General features: G+C 49.8%; 5 protein-coding genes across 5 annotated transcripts; 2 read left to right on the top strand and 3 right to left on the bottom strand.

Annotated features, from left to right (window-relative positions):
- Positions 1-331: 331 nt before the first annotated feature.
- Positions 332-6,268, bottom strand: HO133_007444 (uncharacterized protein; the record flags this gene model as incomplete). The annotated part of the gene is made up of 5 exons (XM_037298335.1): positions 332-3,146; positions 3,199-5,419; positions 5,481-5,623; positions 5,675-5,870; positions 5,917-6,268. 5 exons carry the CDS (start codon positions 6,266-6,268, stop codon positions 332-334), a joined length of 5,727 nt encoding a protein of 1,908 aa, XP_037156970.1.
- An 886-nt stretch (positions 6,269-7,154) lies between these two features.
- On the bottom strand, positions 7,155-8,281 carry HO133_007443 (uncharacterized protein; the record flags this gene model as incomplete). Its single annotated transcript, XM_037298334.1, has 2 exons — positions 7,155-7,659; positions 7,716-8,281. The coding sequence occupies 2 exons, from the start codon at positions 8,279-8,281 to the stop codon at positions 7,155-7,157; spliced, it is 1,071 nt and encodes a 356-aa protein (XP_037156969.1).
- Positions 8,282-8,642: 361 nt separating this feature from the next.
- Positions 8,643-9,317, top strand: HO133_007442 (uncharacterized protein; the record flags this gene model as incomplete). The annotated part of the gene is made up of 5 exons (XM_037298333.1): positions 8,643-8,680; positions 8,730-8,833; positions 8,886-9,016; positions 9,066-9,198; positions 9,292-9,317. The coding sequence occupies 5 exons, from the start codon at positions 8,643-8,645 to the stop codon at positions 9,315-9,317; spliced, it is 432 nt and encodes a 143-aa protein (XP_037156968.1).
- A 509-nt stretch (positions 9,318-9,826) lies between these two features.
- Positions 9,827-10,422, bottom strand: HO133_007441 (uncharacterized protein; the record flags this gene model as incomplete). The annotated part of the gene is made up of 3 exons (XM_037298332.1): positions 9,827-9,859; positions 9,931-10,226; positions 10,293-10,422. 3 exons carry the CDS (start codon positions 10,420-10,422, stop codon positions 9,827-9,829), a joined length of 459 nt encoding a protein of 152 aa, XP_037156967.1.
- A 547-nt stretch (positions 10,423-10,969) lies between these two features.
- Positions 10,970-12,586, top strand: HO133_007440 (uncharacterized protein; the record flags this gene model as incomplete). The annotated part of the gene is made up of 4 exons (XM_037298331.1): positions 10,970-11,111; positions 11,165-11,310; positions 11,457-12,250; positions 12,421-12,586. The coding sequence occupies 4 exons, from the start codon at positions 10,970-10,972 to the stop codon at positions 12,584-12,586; spliced, it is 1,248 nt and encodes a 415-aa protein (XP_037156966.1).
- Positions 12,587-12,905: the final 319 nt, after the last annotated feature.

Below are 12,905 nucleotides of genomic sequence, written 5' to 3'. Positions count from 1 at the left end.
TCTCTAAAAGTTCGGTCGTGACTTCGGTCGATCAGTTGCCAACCAACTAACGAGCTCTACCCGACATTGAGACACATGATGACACTGAAGCTGAGAGTAGATGTTTACTAGTTATTTTGCTACGCAGATGTCAATGCAAAGATGCCTAGCTGCGCATAATGGGTATCTTCCACTTCAAAACGTCAAATGCCTGCTTCCTCATGCAGCCAGATATTGCAACGCAAATAGAGCCACGATTGTTGGTAAGATCCTCTAGAGACATGGATGATCAGCACAAGCAAACCACAACAAGCCCTCAGCTTTTCTACCAAAATGGGTGATCCATAGGCCGTTAATCCCAATCCTCTTCGGAATCAACGCTCTTGCCGCTCTTCTTCCTCTTGAGCGATGGTCTTCCTCTTTTCTTCTTCATCGGTGTCCCGGCAATGGATACAGAGACCTTCCTCTTCAATGTCCTTGATCCACCACTCATTGGTGTGTCACGCTCCTCATCCCCACTAGGCGTCTCCGGACGTTCCAAGTCTTCCTCTCCTTCGGCGGCAACCTTGATCTCATTGTCGACCGAGAGCAACTCAACAAATTCCTTGCATTGGTGCATCATTGATTCTTCGCTACCTAGCGAGGAAACCTTTTCGGCTATTGCTGCCACCACTTTGTCGCCCGTTAGGCCTTGTATGCGACTTGGGGCTTTGCTGAGATCTTTCGCTGCACTCTTCTTGCTCTCCCGCTTCTGCTGGCTTGCGCTGAGACCGTAGAGACGGCGCAGATAGGTTCTCGCTTCCCAGAGTGAAGACAGAATGACCGAGGCGATACTCAGTTGACGTAGCCTTGAAGGATCAACGGTCACGCCAGTCCCATCATTTGGGTCTTGATTCTGAGGCGCATTTCCTGGGGCCGCGTCGGGCATCGACTCCACGGTGATGTGGAAGATCTCGGTGCTGATACTATGAGCGACGCCTGATCCAGTATCCGCGACGACTTTCTCCATACAAGATATCGTATGAAGTAGCTCGTCTAGCCGGCCGTAATCGAAAAAGGCGAGATTCTCTGTCAGGAATCGGGAGAATTGCAGGACATCTGAGAGATCGGTCTTCAAGACGTCGAAGTCGATTTTAGAGCATAGATTCGAAAGAAACTTCTTCTGGTACTTGCCTTTGCTCGTCTTTATGATATCGAACATACCACATAACTTAGAAGCATATGGCTGTGTCGTGTATCCAAGAGGATCTCTTACAATGTCCTTTTGGTATCTGAAGGCTTCCTGGATAGCTCTCATATACTCTCGCTCGAACATACTCTCATGTTGTTGATGCAAGAGGCGGTGTTCTTGGAAAGCCACATCGGCAATGGCTGGGTTAGTTGAAGTTTCTAAGGCAACTAAGGCAGGACCCGATTCTTTGGGGTGTACTAAACCTTGCCGATTGATACTAGCGATGACTTCAGTTGCGGTCAGTGCAGAGTTTTCTTGGCTGGCCAACGCTATGTTCAAGATGTCCTTTAGGAAGCGCTGGGCGATCAAGGCCGAAGCGCCATCGCCATCATTTGCGGTCATGGATCTTCCCAGCTTCCCTCCAGCAGGAAGCTCGGGTCCGGCCAAGGCTTCTTCACCTTTGCCTTCGGCTTGACGGTCTATTCTGGCAAAGAAATCTCGAAAACTTGAAAGTACAATGATCTGCAGCTCTGGTTCGCCCTTTCGAAGAACATCCTGAAACGCGTTACTGATGTGCTCTTGGGCGAATTGATATGGCCACGATTGGCAGACGAGACCGATACTGTCGAATGCCTCGGCTCTGAGTGGGAGCGGTTGATTGAAGCTCGTGAATGGATTGACAGACTGAACAATCAGTCCAGCTACTGATCCACCTTTCCACCAATCTAAGCTACTCTGAAAAGCCTTATCGTGACTTTCGAAGTCGCAGTGTTTACCGAAACATCCGGCGATCCGTATGTATTTCCTGACGCGTCCTAGATTTTCCTTTTGCTCAGGATCGGCAAACTTGATAGCCCCTCTCTCCAGACGCCGTAAATGCGTCAGTACAGTTGCAATCATTTTGATCAGTATCTCGGGGTTTTGCAGCGTGCCATTGATAGTCCATAGACATTCAGCTACTTCGTTCAACTCTCCCTTACCAAGTCGCGATACGCTTTGAAGCAGCGCCTTTTGGATACTCTGGAGCAGGGTCTGCTGAATAGTAGACAGCACCGGCAATACACAGCGGAAAATGATGACGATCGACCTAAACAAGTCGAGATCGTCTTTGCCTGAAAGATTCGTAATATAGGGTTGCAGGTTGTGCAATTGATCGGGGGTAAACAGCCGCGCATTGGCTCTGGCAAAAACTGTCAAGGTTTGAAGAATGTGGCGCTGCTCCAGGCCCTCCGCTTCCTGAGTATGATCGATCATAATTTCGAAAGCAGTAGCAACAAGCGATTTGCAGACTCTGAAACTTGCCGCAACGCTTTTGGATTTATTGGACAGGATATCTTGCAGCAGATGGACCAATACAGAGGACACCCTTTCCCCTCGTTGTACCGTACTGATGATGAGGCCCACCTGAGCCCGGAGAGCAAGCTTGTTCGGGACCGACGCATCTGCGAGATCTGGAAAAGAATTGTATGGCAAGAACCAGATCTCCTCGAATGTCTGGCGTGCGAGATCTGAGACCCCAGTGTCGGAGTCCTTGACCCGCTGCAGTAGACTGTCGCCAATAACTGTCTTGACGTTCTTTTCGGTGTTTCGGAGATATATGTCCTTCAGCAATTTCATCGAGCGTTTCCGCACTCCCGTCGCTGGATCGTCGCTCAGCTTTAGCACGTGTCTGAGGAAATCCTGTTCAAGTGCGGGCCTTAGGATAATGCATTTGCCGATTAGTGTCAAAGCCGAGTCGCGGACCATGGGAGAAGCGTCAGTTGCGCAGTTCGTTATAAGTGTCTTGACACTCCTCGCGCGATCGAGTAGTGATGGATCTTTTTCCAGCATCTGGGTAACACTTTTTAGGCTCCTAGTACGCACTGTGATCTGCTCGCTGGTGACCGAATCAAGCAAAATCTTGAGGATGTAATCAAATTGACGGCAAAAGTCCATGCTTAGTACAGTTAGCGCGTAGGCGATACGAATTTGGATACTCGTCAAACCATCCAGGTCTCTAGTAAACACGTTAGCAATAGCAGTCTCCACAAAGAAGAGAAAGCACGTACCCAGATACAGGCCAGCCTGCTCCAAGTAGCATTTCACGCATCTTTGAAGCCAGTGCTTCGCTCTTGAAATCTACCTTCACTGCTCCTGACGAAACAACCTTCGCCCATCGTGCCAAATAGTAAGCCTGGGCGCTAACAATCTGTGGATCATCGGAGTCCTTGTTTTGAAGATACTCCGCAACTGCATGATAAGGTCCGTCCCATATCACAACCTCACTGGTCTCCAGCGATCCATCCATGTAATCGTCCAACATCTGACGAAGGTACCCGCTGTATTGGGACTCATGGCCCTCCAAGCCCCTTGCAGCATGGCGAGTATCCGACACCAATTCGGATATGGCTGAGCCCATCTGTCCTAGGAGTTCCAAAGCCATGTTCTTTGCAGGGGCCAGAGATTTTTGATTTTCTGCAATATTTCGGCAGTTGGCGAACAAGATCTGCAAAAGAAGTTCCGCTGCTGGCCATTCCGGGAGGCCGAGGACCGTGATGAAGTCCTCGAGAAACAATTCCAGGAGCTGCCGATGCGGCTGATCTCCCGTCTTGGAAGCCGTCATCGCACGTTGCACGAGGTACTTAATCACGTACTGTGCGCTCTTAGCGGCATTGTCCAAACGTGAGGTAGCCTCCTTCCCCAGCCTCTGGATGGCGAAATTATGGCTTGAGTGTTCGTCATTTTCAGATGTACCCGACTCCACACTCTCCTCTACGTTGTCCGCGGCTTTTGAATGCTCCTCTTGAGACGACTCAAATCCGCTTCCTTGCTCGACTTCAGATGAAAGCAATCTACGCTTTGGGGCCTTCTCGATGACTCTTCCCAAACGCGTCGCACTTGTCTGTATTAGTCGCATAATCAGCGCGGAGACGAGCTGAATACTCGGCCCATCTGCCAGCTTGAAATGGCGTGCGTGCTGTCGAGTTACGGGAAGCTTCTGCAAGGAAGACAGAATCTCATCAAAGAGGAATAGACGCTGCCCTGGGTATCTTGAAAAAATCGTGGCGATCATGTCCATTGCCGTATGGCGAAGGCTCTCAAACTTCTGGATGCCGAGAATAGACTCTTTCTCGCTATGCGCATTTTCCGCAAAGAGTAGGGGAAAGGCAAAGAATTCTATGCCAGTGATGATGATCTCTGCGATTTCCACCCTGGACAACAGCTTGGCTAACAAAGCCATGACCCTACTAACATCGAACAACAACTGCGAGATGATCTTTTTATGTGAGGAAGCTGCCTCGAAAAAGGCCGTACTGGGACTAGAGCTTCGGGCTTCGACAACAGGGATGATGCAGTGGTCCAGGGTCTTTTTGACCACATCTATCACGTTTTGCAGCAGCTCTTCTGAATAGATTTGCTTTTCCTCACGTCCGCCTGTCATCATCCTTAGGATCGTCCGAGCAGAGCGAAGACCCAGGTCCACTGTATCAAGCTTTGAGACCCAAGCGGCGAAGTCGTCTGCGTTCCATTCGAGATCAATGGGTAGATCTGATGACTTAGCAGCAGTCAACGCGCCCTCACATAGTCCTTGCAGGCGCTGCAAATGGTCCGCGGGTATTTCGACTAACCTGCCGGCGGTAGTCGCCTTGTGCAAACTTGACTCTAATTTAACGTGGACAGCTGGGGCCAAGGTATTTAATTCTTGCTCTTCGCGATAAACTGGGACGAAGTATTGAGCGTGCACGGAATGGGTAACTCCCGGACCGTCGAGTTGCGATTGGTCATCAGCCTCGAAAATATCCTGAATCACTCCTTTCAATTGACGGAGCGTCTCGTCCGATGCCGCTCTCTGATCCTTTGTCTGCGATAGTGTATCAATTGTTTGAGCCTCGGCATCACGTTTGCGTTTTCGAGAAACTTCGTTATTGTCTCTTCCTGTAGGCTCTTCATAGGTGACAAAGTCGCTTTTCCGAGACTCGACTGACGAGGGAGGGATTACGACCAAAGGAAATTGCGGTGGCTTCGCTGATATAGGTCCGTATACGCCGTTAGCGGAAATTTGAGCATTCTTTGAGAAGGCCGCCTCGTTACTGGTAAACCTTTCGCTTGTAGGCGTGATTGGCGACTGCTGTTGCAGTGTCTGAAGCTTTCGCTTTGAGACTGAGTGCGGTCGGTGAGGCTGCTGACGATCTGCTACTGTTTTGGCGTTAAGCGAGGCAGATGAATGCGGAGGCTGAGGGCTTGTCTTTGGTGCAGGAGAAGTATCTTCCGGGCTTGTTGGAGTTGGGTCTGAATCAAAGTATCATCAGCAAAGATAATCATCCTTCTTGCTTGTTGTGTGTATACTCACAACGATGAGCAAGGTCTGTTGCATGGAGTAACAAATCTGCAAATGGACCCAAACTACTTGAAGCCTGCTTATGGCCGTTACCATTGGACGTAGCTTGAGGGCGCTCCTGGTTGCCATGGAGTCCCGCAGGAACTTTGAATTTACTATTTTCAATTATAAGTCCGCATCACGTGTGAGTGTGTGGGCAACCTCACAAGTCAGTAATGACATTCGGATTGAGGTAAGCCATGAGGTCATGTTTCGAACGCTGAACAATGCTAGACTGTCCCTGACTTCTAAAAAGCTCTTCACCCAAATAATCAAGTGGCTGACGGGATATGCGATGCTCGTTTGAGGTAGAAAAGATTGGTTGAGAGCCAGGAAGGTTGGCGTTTGGTGTTGGTATAATATCTGGAGGAGTCAGACGCTGCTGTTTAGGAACTCTAGTAACACTGACCAGGACCAAATGGAACGATAGAAGAGAAGGGAGAGAACTGCAAAGCTTCATCAACGTTCAAAAGCCTTGGCCGAGTGGGAGGCATTCCGTTGAATGGCTGAAAGGGTGCCACTCCGGTTGATTGCAACCGAAAAGAAGCTCCATTTGGTTGTCTGACAGGAGGTACAGCATTTGGCTGTCGAGGAGTAATGCTGACGTTCATTGGTCGGGGAGGAGTATTTCCGTTGAATTGTGACACGCCATTTCGGGGCACGTTCAACGCATACTGTTTGGATTTCCTTTGAGTCGGGCTTCGATTGTCAGAAGTAGGGACCACGACTGCCAGACCTGCTTTGTGGTTTGGCGAGGCCATTGTTCTTGGTCATGGAAAAAGATAATACTATCCATGTGTGTTACAGAAGCTAGGTGGTCAAGATAGTCAAGTTGGCCATGAAAAAACCAGGCTCATATTGGTTGGTGAGCGTGACAGTGATTGGTGAGGTTGCTGTCACAATTCGGCTTCACGACAAAGTTCCTTTGGATCCTCGGATCTACATTCACAGCCCTAGCCGGGCGGGAAAATATGCTTGGCAACATGGCTCCAGATTTTGTTCTCGGCCCCTGAATATTTTCCCTTGAGGATTCCCATCGTCACGCCGGCCGGAGACGGCAAGTTCTAGAAATACTGAAGCTGCGGAAAGTCTTTACACTATAGCTATGGCGGCAATCGGATCGCTCGTGTTCTGCACCGATTGCGGTAACCTGCTGGATGGGTCTTCTGGGGACGAAAAGGCAATCTTGAGATGTGACGTGTGTGGAACGGAGAACAGAGGTATAGCGCCTGCAGTTTTTTCACCTTGGCTTACAGAGGCGCTGATGCAGGTTCTGATGCGGGCTCATAGACATATCATCTAGTGCCATCACAACCAGATCAAAGCCCACATCTTTCCCTTCCGCCCTCCGCTCAAAGCTTTCTGCAGTACAGACTCTGACGGAGGATGACGTCCAAAAAGATGCTGTGATTCGGCAGACATGTCCAAATTGTGGCAGTAAAGAAATGAGATACTACACCCAACAGCTAAGAAGCGCCGATGAGGGTACAACAGTGTTCTACAGTTGCGATTGCGGTCACAGGTAGGCCGTTTTTGTGCTAATGGCTTCGTTTCAGGCATGCTAATACAGGCCATAGATTCAGCATAAACAACTGACTTAATCGTCCTCTTGGGTATCTATCATATGACCTTTGCCAACGGCGAAAATCATAGCTCTTCTGGGAGAACAGCATACTCCCTCTCACCATTCTTCTCGAACTCTGCCATATCTAGTGCGACAACAACACTCTCTCTTACAACCTGTTCTGGATCATTCAGAAATCCCCGCAGGATATCCTCGACGCCTTCCTCGTCTCCGAGGCTTCCAAGCGCCTCAGCAGCCTCGTGCCGCACCATACTCTCTTCCTTGCTGTTGCTCAAGGTGGCTACAAGACTTGGTACTGATGCCGGATGGGAGAGTTGACCAAAAACAAAAGCAATCTCGTGCCGAAAGAGCGCTGAGGGATCAGAGAATCCTGATGCTAGAGCTTTCACGGCTGGGACGGCCGTGGAAAGATCAGGTGGGGATGAAAGGTCGCGGAGGGCGAACATCGCCCTGTAGCGGCCAAAGAGTGGGAAGCTCGTATCCAGAAGCTGTCTCTGAAGCTCTTCGATTGTATGTTGGCTGGTCCCTTGGGCGAGCGGTGGCGCAGGATCTATAGATGTGAAATCGCTATTCCAGAATCGTCAACATTCGGCAACACCGGCCATGTTAGATAGAGGACCCACCTGGTTCGTAATCGCTCTGATTTTCTCTTGGCACTGTGATCCCACTCAATCCTTCCCACCGCAATCTCACAAGTTTCTCTTACGACTTCAGCCTCTCCTGCCTCATCTCTCAAACCCCTCAACAGGCCCAGCGACTCCCAATCCCCTAATGCCCCAAGAGCCTCAGCTGCCTCATGCCTACACATGGCATCCTCCAATCTGTCCTCCAAGACCGTCCTTAGAAACGGTACGGCAGCTAGATTGCCAGTTTGCCCCAGGCAGTAGGCAAGTTCATGCTTTAGCAAAGCGGAGGGCGATGGCAAAGCGGCGGCAATAGCATGGATGGCGGGAAGAGTGTAGAGGGTCGGAGGATGCTTGGAAGCGTGATGCTTCAGGGAAAAAAGAGCTCGGAATCGAACAGCAAGAGGTGTAGCTTCAGAGACAAGGGCGGCGCGGAGGGGGGCGATTGGGTTAGGTTCTTCAAACTCTGACGGGAGGCTGTCCGGGTCCTGGTCTGGAGCAGATGGCGGTACAATCTTGAGATCTGGATACTTTGAAAAATCAGGAGTAATAGCTGTGGGCGCCATGATGGATAGGTTGTGGTGTTGCAGATTGATTCTTCACTTGTCCTGCGGGGAGGCGGACTTGGCGAGACAAGGCCTATGAGTACCCCCACCACCCCCCAGTCACTCGAAACTCGTCAAAACAGCTCTAGTAGCCCTACGGGGTATGCCAAGGCAAGCAGAGAGAGACATGATTTGTGCAAGAAGCGAGCTTACTAAAGTACCCGTACTGTAGAAGGGTGTCCCTCATGCATATCTTGGCGCTACGGTCTATCGACTTACACACTTGCATCTCTACACCGCATCAACGTACCCATCCTCTGCTTGATCACGCACATTAGGCGGTCCAGTCTACTCTCGTTTCAATTCTCCCGAGTCGCAAAGCATGGGCTCCGTTGTCCTACCCCACCTGGTCACAGGCTGGTAAATAATCTTGCCATCCCCGTCCGTGGAAAAGACTGACCGTCCATAGGCATGTTGACCAAGCTATCTTGTCGGAAGAAGAACGTCTGGTGGTTATACGCTTCGGACGCGATTGGGACGCCGACTGTATGCGCCAGGATGAAGTACTCTACAGTATATGACTCCTCTCCCTCCTTTTGTACACTCCTTTGCTCACGCTGCGTAGGGATCGCCGACCGTGTCAAGAACTTCGCAGTGCTCTATGTCTGCGATCTAGATCAAGTTCCAGACTTCAAGCAGATGTACGAGCTCTACGATCCAGTGACACTCATGTTCTTCTTCCGCAACAAGCACATGGTAAGCTTCTAGTTTCCTAAAAAATCTACTATTTACTGAATCCGTATAGATGTGCGATTTTGGGACAGGAAACAACAACAAGCTGAACTGGGTGCTGGAGGATAAGCAAGAATTGATTGATATCATTGAGACGATTTACCGAGGAGCCAAGAAAGGGAGAGGTCTGGTCGTCAGTCCAAAAGGTACGTCCACCTTACCTAGTTTCCTGATTGCTCTCTTCTTCAGAGTAGGCAGCGGAGTATGGAACATGACAAGCTGACTGTTTTGTTGAACAGACTATTCGACGAGATATCGCTACTAGGAGACCAAGGTCGAGGGCAGGATCTGAAGGCGGTTTGTTGTTTTGCGACCGTGGGTCACGAGCGTCTGGTATGGTCGTCTATATCACAATGGATGGTAATGGAGGAACTGCGGCTGGGTGTCGATGATAGATTTTGAATGCTTGCATCATTGGTTGGTCTCACTACCAAAGCCACTCGGATTACTTGATCTATCTGCTAACACGGTGCTCTGGCCCGAAAGATGAGGAAGGCGACCTCTATTACTCAAGAGAGCATACCGGTTGCTGGACTAACCTAAAGTAGGCGGTCGTTTCCCTTTGGTGGGACGACCCTTCGACCAATCCAAGAGCAGACGCCTTGTGACGCCTCTTTGATCCACGCCTGCTTCTGTCTCCAACGAACGGATAGTCCATGGTCCTCTCGAGGTTGTCGGTCACTTTGGCATATCCGATTACTACCAAATACAAGGCCATACCATTTTACTCCCTTAAAATCGCCTTGGAAAATCGACAGCTCTCTTTGCCCATCTTTACGAAGTGTTTTCGTCTCCTGGGGCATTTATCTACTCGATAGGTCATGTCAGCAACGGTTGTACATGGATCTCTGCGCGCATGCCGGAAACACGTGACTGACAGCTTCAGCGAAACCAATCCATTCACCCAAACCCTTCACGAAGGCATCATCCTCGTCGAGCCTGGTCTCGTGACTCCAAATAACCACCTTGTCGAATGAGCCGACCTCGTTCAACACTGTGACTTCTTCCTGCTCCTGCTCCCCTTCTTCTCTCTCCAAATTGCCCACGTCAGTGTTTTGGAGAGAGGTCCTCTCCTTCCCAGCTTCCTTGACAATAACGCCTCTGTACCCTTGGGGAACATCAATCTCCTGTCCTCTCAGCCTCCTCCCGCGGAAGTATGCCTCTGGCTGTCCATCTGTGACAAACGAGCCTCAGATTGGTCTCTGAGTTGAATGCAACAGCAATGCAAGGGAATACTGACCTTGAGCTGTCTTTGGAGCCCAGTACCTCGGCGAAGCGTCGACCGGCCCGTCATGATGGATGCGACACGGGAGGACATTAGGCTCACACTGCTTCTGAACACGAGTCTCGGGTTTGGAGAATTTGAGCATGGTTCCGCTGAAAGTGGAAGAAGATGACTAGAGGACACTCTTTGAGGATGACCACTCAGTTTTGTTTTTGATTGCTCTCAAGTGGATTCGAGTTGACGCGTGAGCACAGGGTTGGGAGTGCACTAACGCGACGTGACAACGAAGTGAAAGAGTTTTAGGGCACATCTACGGTACCTTACCCGAAGCCGGTACTGTAAGGAGGTAAGGTACCGTACTTTACATAAGGGAACCTTGGCGGATGCGGGATGCGGATTGCGGAGAAAGTTCCGAGGTTCCATACTTTAGAGTTTGATGGATTATGAGCAGGAAAGAAAATACCTACGTCAACATCTTTCTCCTCATCTTTCTCCACTCCTCTCATCTAAAGTAACTCCTCCTCTTTTGGCCATGGGCATTGACGCGTTTCCCCATCTTGCAGCGATGACGTTCATTAAAGCTAGGATGCATTTGACTACAAATCATCTGCTTGTCTGCTATTATGATGATACAGTAACCATATCCTTCCCTCGGCCATTCACATAAAGTATTGGCGATACAAATTTACATCATGTACTTCAAGAAGAGCAACTCGATAGCTGTCATTGCTGCCATCACTGCATCCGTTCTTTCTCAGCAGATTTCCCAAGATCCTGGAACGGGTGGCGTGTCGATTGAGGTCGTCCATCTATACAGCAATGAGTACCCACAAGGTTCCCAATCTTTCTACGCTCTGTCCATATATTCTCCTCTAATCGTCGCATAGGGATCGCTGTCTCTTCGACGGGTCGCATGTTTTCCAACTACGCTCGCTCCCTCGATCCCAACAACATCGCTTATACTGTAGCTGAATTGACTGGTAATAATACCGAGACGCCATATCCTTCGGTAGCCATCAATTCGCCTCCAGGTGTGCGTATCATCCGAGTCCACCATTCTTTTTTTGGACTAAATCTTGAGCCTTGAGACATACCTCGCGGGTCTTAAACCGTTAAATATGTTGCAAGACCCGATATCACATCTCAAATGGCAATACTGATTCCAAAATCTCAATCCAGGGCGCAATCAACTACACCACCAATCCAGCCACAGGCGCCAACTATGAAAACTACCTAATCGGCGTCCAAAGTGTGGTCATTGATCCGCTGGACCGCCTCTGGATCCTGGATACTGGCCGTGCAGCGATGCCAAATGGAACAAATGTCTATGCCAGTGTTGGTGGGCCGAAACTCATTGGCGTCAACCTCTCCAACAATACCATGTTCAAGACCATCGTATTTCCACCGAACGTCGTATACCCCGACAGCTATATCAACGATATTCGCTTCGATTTACGCCCCAATGTTACTGCGTCGGGACACGGCGTGGGCTACATCACTGATTCAAGTCAAGAAGGCCGTAACGGTATCATCGTCGTTGATCTTGGCACTGGCAAGTCATGGAGGCACCTGGATGGAACAAGTTACGTACACCCTGAAACGGGGTTTCTTCCGGTAATCTGGGGCAATACTGTGTACTCACTTCCCAACGGACCTACCATGCCCATCAGTCAGAGCACCTTCGGCGCAGACGGAATCGCCCTGAGTGCTGATGGAGCCACACTCTACTTTTCCGCAGTGGGCAGTCGCTATCTTTACTCCGTTCCTACGGCTCGTTTGCTCGACGACAGCCTCACCAGCGAGTTGATGGCTACACAAGCAGTCGTCTCGCACGGGCAGAAAGGCATATCGGACGGCCTCGAAACCGATACCAATGGATTCATCTACGGCGGGAACCAGGAAGACAACTCTATTATTTTCTTCAATCCGGCTAATGGAACTGTGAACGTTTTTGCACGAGACCCAAGAATGTCGTAAGTGCACTTCTCGGAGCAATTTCCCCCACCCCTCCCCACCACAATGTATACCATGATTGAGTCCCAAGACAGGCATTGGGAACGTATGCTCATAATGCTTCTCAATTCTGTTTTGCAACCTGAATTTTCTGCTTCACAATAGTCATACTGACTCCCGAAATGTGCAGGTGGACGGATACCCTTTCGGTGGCATCGGATGGCTACATCTACTTTACCGAGAATCAGTTATGGAGGACAACTATGTTCTATCCGGGCACTGACAGGAGAATCAAGCCATATGTGCTTTTCAGGGCGAAATTACCTGGCAACGGCACCAAGGTCAACCTCAGCTGAGTTCGAATGAACGAGATCAGCTGAGACCGAATGAAAGAGATGAAGAGCATGGAAAAAGCATGGATTTCTGTTTCAACATACACAACATAGTAAATTAATGATAATTGAATTGCCCACTGTTACTCTATCTTTAGTGGGATGCATTCCTCTTCCCGAATCCATACTCCTAAGCCTGCAACCAATCTGCCATGTCCGGCAGCAAACGTACGTTGTTGTTATTCAGCTTGTACTGCCCGTGTATGGCATCGGCCCTGATCACATCACATGAGCCCGTTGATCGTCAGGCACAGGATGCGGCTCTAGGGCTGAGCGGAGATGG

The sequence above is a fragment of the Letharia lupina genome (assembly GCF_014066315.1).
Source record: "Letharia lupina isolate WasteWater1 chromosome Unknown contig_3, whole genome shotgun sequence".
Taxonomy (NCBI): domain Eukaryota; kingdom Fungi; phylum Ascomycota; class Lecanoromycetes; order Lecanorales; family Parmeliaceae; genus Letharia; species Letharia lupina.
This window is presented reverse-complemented; position numbering and strand designations above follow the sequence as displayed.